The sequence below is a fragment of the Hakea prostrata genome, chromosome 9 (assembly GCF_041222555.1).
Source record: "Hakea prostrata isolate BN-2017 chromosome 9, UWA_Hpros_2, whole genome shotgun sequence".
Lineage (NCBI taxonomy): Eukaryota > Viridiplantae > Streptophyta > Magnoliopsida > Proteales > Proteaceae > Hakea > Hakea prostrata.
Genome location: NC_142608.1, coordinates 1,528,263 through 1,535,640, shown reverse-complemented (window position 1 = coordinate 1,535,640; position 7,378 = coordinate 1,528,263). Strand labels below are relative to the sequence as shown.

At 38.0% G+C, this 7,378-nt stretch overlaps 1 protein-coding gene across 1 annotated transcript; it reads right to left on the bottom strand.

The window, feature by feature from the left end:
* Positions 1-1,446: 1,446 nt before the first annotated feature.
* On the bottom strand, positions 1,447-6,292 carry LOC149003933 (uncharacterized). The gene is made up of 6 exons (XM_089168077.1): positions 6,079-6,292; positions 5,946-5,986; positions 5,467-5,630; positions 2,829-2,928; positions 2,570-2,739; positions 1,447-2,323 (listed from the first exon to the last, which is right to left on the bottom strand). Exons 1-6 carry the CDS (start codon positions 6,135-6,137, stop codon positions 1,802-1,804), a joined length of 1,056 nt encoding a protein of 351 aa, XP_089024203.1. The 5' UTR covers positions 6,138-6,292; the 3' UTR covers positions 1,447-1,801.
* Between the last annotated feature and the right edge of the window lie 1,086 nt (positions 6,293-7,378).

Here is a 7,378-nt window from a genome sequence, read left to right as displayed (position 1 = left end):
TTTGAGGATCTTATCAAACACCTCCCCTCGGTTGGAAATCTTAACACAATGCATTTTACTATATTGTAAATTGTAAAATTATTATAAATAAATTTTTTAAGTTTATAATCAATCCGTCTTGTTTGCAATTGCCATGATTATGATATATCATAACACACGATTGCAAATGCCAATGTATTGCACTAAAATAGTCATGTATTGACCACATTGCGAACGTTGAAAACACTAGAAATTGCTTGGGTCTGCATAATAAACCGGCAGCAAATCCCAATCTTGCCAGTTCATTTCAGGAAAGTGTCAACATTTTTGAAAAACGGAACGGACGGTTAAGATCGAAATCTCGGTCAATCTCAACCATCCGCAGTACCAAAGTCGAGCCAAAAAACAATACATTTCCTCTACCCATCTTGGGTTACCAATGCTGCAGGTCTATAGCAATTTGAAATTTGTAATATCCTCCACGAAAGTCTTCTTTAGCAAAAGTGACAATTACAGTCCAGGGGCGGAAATTAAGCGGGAATGCTTGATTAACATATTCGAACTTTGGATCAGAAACGAAACAGAATTTCATTGTAATACGTGAATTATTGTTATTACCAATAACCAACAAAATTTCATGGATACAATATAATCATAAATTCAAATCATGCCACAGCCATCAAAATACAGACTAACAGTCACAGACGAGCCCAAACCCAAACCAAGAACTTGACTCACAATCCACCGCCATAGCAATACGAAGTGACGAGATCATTCAGCGCAGGGCGAAATGTTCACAACCCAGCACATCAACGCAAAATAACTGAATCCAAAAAAACACCATACTCCCCCACCCGCGCCCAACCAGCAGGGCTGTAGCGCCCCATCAACCAACCACCATACCAAGTTAAGAAGAGCCAGCCTTAACAGGCGCAACTCAAAAAACCAACCTTAAAAACCATACCCTAGACTACTCTGCTTTAGATTATCAACCAGCTGCAATAACTGTAATCCACTTGGCTTAGCTATATGCTTCTGGAAGCCAGTTGGTTTGTTTTCTTGATTTGTATTAAATCAATTGCTACATCAATGAAAGACACTTTTTTTTGGGGTAGAATGATGAAAAACAATTTAAGAGGGTGGGATTGAAGTTCTAAAATTTCATTCTATAATACTTAACTAAATAAAACTGCCAATCAAATATCTAGCTTTTAGCCTCTGCCATGAAAAACAGTGGCAGTTTTCAGTGGCAGGAAACATGGCATTCACCACCACTCTAGTAACTCGACTAGAATTATGCACTTAACTAAGACATTTTATCAAGGGCCACAGCTAGCTTAAACATAACACATGCTCAAGTTGACAGCTAATAAAGTGAATAGTCCAGTGGCAACTCAACTGGAAGCTGACACACCCTCTAGTAATCTAAGAAACCACAGATCATCATCACCCTTTAGCACCATACTATTTCTTAAAGAAGAGATGTCTTTATCTTAATATTATACTAAAATTGAAAAATTCAGCAAAATCTATTAAAGATGCTTAAATCTACCACAAGCTAAATTAAAAACCAACCTATTGTGTAGCAATGACACAAAACACTAAATGATTTGTCTAAAGTATATCTAAGCCATACATAAATCCAACAAACAAGAACTACAGCAATCTCCTTGATCTTCTAGAATGTCTCCTCTGGTGTAACAAGTCTAAAGCATGCAAACCAGTATCTATCCTGCTGCAATATGGAACACACGTAGAACTAGAGGCAACCCTGAAGATCTGCTAGAAGGAGCTATTGTAACTGCAAGATGATGCACCTTTTCTACCTCGCATAAGGATGGTACCGACTAGTGCCACTATAACCTGCTCTACTGCCATATAATCCACCCGCCCCACCATAACTGGCACCAGGGCCAGAATCATAGCCACCACTGTAGCCAGACCCACCATAGCCTCCATAGCCTTCACCTCCTCGGCCATAGCCACCTAGGCCACTTCCACCATAACCCCCTCCAAATCCACCACCATATGCTCCCAGGCGACTAGAATAACCAAGGGAAGACTCTCCTCTGTACCCACCTAGGCCACTGCTGCCAAACCCCCCATAACCACTGCCAAAATCTCCACCTCCATCAGCATACCCCCCATAACCACCAAGTCTACCACCGAGACCTCCAGGTGTCCTATAAGAAGCAGCACCAAAAGCACTACCACCAAAACCACTATATGTGTCGCCAAATCCACTGTGAGGGTCACCAACTGAACGAGCCCTAGAATCACTACCAAATGCAGGAAGCGGTGGTGGGTTTGAGGGTTTCTTTGGTTCAGCCTTCTTGATCTCCACCTACAACAAAGCAAGCAACTTAAGATAAAAGCCACAAATTTTCAATTATTACGGCATTCCTGGCATTGAGAACTGTAAAAAAATCTGTAGGGATTTCCAATGAAGAACTTTCAAATATAATTGAAGAAAATTAACAAATATCATCAAGTATAACATCCAAAATCTTAAAGACTTTAAACTGTGACTATGAGTTAAACCCAATCCATCAATGTTTTTTATAACAAACCACCATTCCACTGAGCTCACCTGATTACCCGCCAGATCAATCATATTACCCTCAGCTAACATATCATCCACAACTTGTTCACTGTCAAACACAATAAATCCAAATCCCCGAGAACGATTGGTTGCATGATCACGAACTATCTGGTGGTCCACCACCTTCCCATACTTGGAGAAGAAATTTTTGAATTCATCTGTTCGAGAAAATACATTAATTACGATACTGACTAGATACATTGAAATTATATGCTATCAATAAAAATCACAATCGTTGACAACTTACCATCAGAGACAGTTGTCGGTACCCCACCAACAAATATTTTCTTCGTTTTAAAATCCTTAGAATTCACAGAGCCTTTTGGGATAGTTCTTTTTATCTCTACCTGCCAGGTCAAAAATGATTTGCAAAAATTAACAATTCAAAACTCTTACAGGGATATGGTAAAAACATCCTTCCAATACAATAGTTAGTTCCCTGTCTATCAAAGAACTACCACAAGATAATTTGGTAAATCAATAGAGCAATACGAAACATATTATCATTAAACATCACAACAACAAAGGCCAACATGTCAGCAAAATCTCATATTTTTAGAGTCTGGGTAAACAAAATAGACACATTAACTTCAAAATCCTAAATAAATGTCATGATGAAGATGCATCATGTAGCAACATAAGCCAGGGAACCATGCTATATACCAAACGATGTATGACATAAATGCTTCCAACTATTAGTCTTTTCTAAGATTTCATCAGCAGTAGAAAGGTAAGGTAAGAAAGGACGTAGGAATAGAACATATGGCCCATGCGGGAATTTATCCATCCAATAAAAATTTAATTTAGAAGAAATTTTATGTAAAATCACTGCTAGTATTAAATCTTAAGTAAATGGAATTACCCATGTGCACTCACCAATGGGTAGAAAGCAAGAAAACACAAGGTACTAGGCCAAATGCAGAGCAAGGTGATGATGCAGATCCAGTGTCAAAAAAACTTATTTGGAATTGCTTATGGACCCACGTGGATAATAGATAACTCAAATCTAAGGTGTAATGGTACAACTGTTGAAAACTAGAAGTTTATAATGGGATGTGGATATCTCAAATCTTAGGTGTAAGGGTACAACTGTTTACAACAATAAGTTTATAATGGGATGTACATAACTCAAACCTAAGATATAATGGTAAAACTGTTGACAACTAGAAGTTTATAATGGGATGTGGATTCCTAAGTAATCTGAAGTTGTAAAGGAAGGGCAGAAACATTAATTATCAGACATCCAAAACACAAGTATTCAACATGTTGGTATAAAGTGTGCTGTTAGAATTGAAGCACTTAAGTGTGCATAAACGGAATACAATCAATGACCCAATGAGGTTTTGAGTAAATAATAATTGTATGATATAGTTTCAATTGAATGAGGATCAAATAAACAAACCCTTGATCATTATCCGCTCGAGGGCCAAATAGCATAGGGCCAGCGTAATTTGATTATTGTGTAGGTGGTGGCTTGATGGGGTATCTGAATGGGGTCCTGTAGGTTTCTTGCAAGTTGAAACAAGAATGGTATGAGGTTAGGGAATTTGGTAATAGGAAATAGATCCTAGGGTTGATGTAAAACATATGGTTTGATTTTAGGAAATCTGGAAGAGCATAAATTTTCCATCAATTATGAATTAGGGTTTATAAAAGTCAGGACGGGACAAATCTTGACCTGATACAGGGGTTTGTGGTGTAAATCATGTTCTCCAAGTAGGCTTGGGTTTGGATGGTTACCTTAGAAGACGTGCTTCTTGACTTCAAGGTCCAACAATTAGTGGCTTACAGAAAATTGCAGCAATTTAGGAGTAGAAGGGTCGGATTAGGGTAGGGGTTGGATCCAGTGTTAATCAGATAGTATGAAGCAGAAATGGATTCAGTTGGCTGCCTAGGGCATTCTAAAGACTCTTGAATTCAGAAGGATAGATAATCAGGCAGGGAGTTGGGACTTGGAAGTAACAGAAAAAATGAGGAGAAGGGAGGATTAGTTTCCCACTTCAGGCTTACCTTGCCAAGGAGCCTTGTCTTCAAGTGAGAATACGGATATGATGATCACTGTAAGTTGAATCCTCAGCCACAGCTAGATTATGGGAATTACTCATCAAGAACATAATAAAAAGCACCCAGTCAAGGATCTCAACCAAATCTCAAAGCAATGACCTTCAAGGGATTAAACCAACTGCCAACTTTTTGGTTAAGTAACTACTTGAGATTTTATAGCTCAAATCAATACCATCCCATAGGGACTAGAACCTAATCATGACGTCAAAACCACTGCAACCACTTCTTCTGTTCAGATTATGAAAGTATAACACATTTTGTGGTTGTTGCATGTGTGTCTGGATAGAGTAGGGATTTGACATAAGAGAAAATTTATCATTTCACAATCTTCTGCCGTCACCTCAAAATCAATGATTCTTAGGGATGACTTATTACCATTCTAAGTATTTTTCCCCCTTCTTTTTTGTTTGGTACAAAGGGACTTTATTAAGCCAATGGGATGGGAATATTAATATGCCTCAGCAAGTGTCGAACCTAGACCTCTTCACTAAGAGGTGTTGGTTTCACCACTAAAACAGCTCTGCATTGGCTATTTTTCCCCCTTCAAGAAAAGACTTTCTGTGGGAGAAAATTTCAGATGAATCCTGCAATAACGTAATCAGTTGCTTGCATATTTCGAGGATAGTTAAAGTTTTGGCAGCTCCAAAAAAGGTTTGTATCAAAATGGGTAGCAGACACCTCCACCCGAACAAAAAAAGAAGGGAGACGGACATTATACTCCGAGAATTTCAGCAAAGAATCCAACTCGCCATAAACAAACAAAAAAAAACAACTTAATAAAAGAACAAAAATTTTAAACTGAGATCAGAAATAGTGCTTACTTGTTTTCCGTTAATGACATGGGTTTCTTCGATAACCTTGTCGACAACCGAAGGATCAGCATACGTAATAAAACCAAAACCCCTTGGCTGCCCGGTGTATCGATCTTTCATTATAACTGAATCAGTTATCTCTCCATATTTTCCAAAATATTTGGTGAAAGTCGCTGTTTGTGTCACAATAGATGGGTGGGTGAAAGCAAAGTATGAGTAAAAAGATTCAACAAATAAAACAATCATATATCGCTAGATAACTCCATTAGCAGGCTATAAAGGAATAAAAGGTTTATTTTTTTCCGAATCCTCTTGGATAAATATCAATAAAACCAAAACTCCAAGGCAGATTGATCAACAGAAGATGATCACAATTGAGAAAGAAAGAAGGAAAAAAAAGGCGAAACAAAGTATTTATTTTTCAATATAACCGAACTTGAAGATACAATTTAAAACAACACCAAATTAAACGACGATGGAAAGCATACCTAGACTCGTATCTTTATGTAGTCCTCCGATGAAAATCTTTCTGTTGACAGAAGTAGAATAAAAACCATAATCAGAGAAGCTGAACAAAAATAATCCTGGACGCAAGAGAAGACGCACGAGAATAATACATACCCGGGACTTGCTCCATCTCCTGCGTTTTTCGAGTCGTTTGAAGAACCCTTATTCACCATATCGATATGAGAGATCCGACGAATACAGAGAATAAGATGTGCTTGATAGATTTCTACCAAAGAGAATAAAAAACAGAAAGTGCTTTTCGTTGATAGGGCTAGGGTTAGGGTTTTCGCTTCCGCTACCGAAGAGAAGGGCAGATGACAGACCACAAAGCAGCAGCTTTGTTTTTAAAGAAAATAAATATGTAGAAGACGATTAGGATTTGGAATCCCACGCGACAGCGAAATCTTCTCGCTCTCGGAAGTGGGCTTGGGTTTGGGGTAGTATCCATAACCCAGGCCCATTTGCGAAAACCCGCATGACCAAATGCTTCAAAACCGAATTAAAAAAGTAATAGAAATTGAACCGTATCGTTCCAACCTACAAAATACAAACCAAACCGATTCAAGATTCCCACCATCTTAAAAAACTAAAGCAATATTATTGGAGTTGTGCTTTCCTCATATGTCTGAACATTTAGGTGGGTCCCACCTTTTAGACACGTAAAATAAAATACAAATGTGTAGAAGTTGACATGCCTCCCTAAAGTGTATCGCAGAGAGTTATGCCAAAAGCATAATCATCTACCCATTAATCCCAACTTCTTCTTTTTTGTTCAACATTAATCCCAACTTCATTGGCAGCATATTCCATTATGGTATGATAACATCCCTCTTAATAGAATTTACATATTTTTTTGAGTAATTTATAAGTGCTTTAGGGCGGGACAGAGCCGGAGATTTCAAATATCTAAAGATTTGAAATCTATAAATTTGAAATCTATAGAGTTATAATTTATAAAATTAGGTGTTTGGTTGTGGAATGAAAATAGGTAAAGGGAGTTCGGGGGGTGGTTCCCGGGGTGGGTCTGGTCGCCCTAGTGAGTGCTAAACGTTTTTTTTTTTTTTTAGTAAAGATCTTCATTCATTAAGGGGCAGAGGCCGAACAACAGAAGACGACAACCCATTAAGCCATGGGGAGGACAATGGACACTCAGTCCTAACTAGAGGTTGCACGCTTTAGTGCCTTAAATTACCCTCAATATAGTATCATGAACGTTTTAGCCTCAATTCATATATGAATGTATAATTACTCAAATACCTTTTCTTAATGTTAAATTGCGTAAATACTCCAACGCCTCATTTTATATTTACGGCTTCAATTACTCAAATACCCCTTTGAGGTCAATTATCGGAATACACCCCACACCTATTCACTCATGTCTTCTTCATTCCTTTACACATGCGCACACATACCC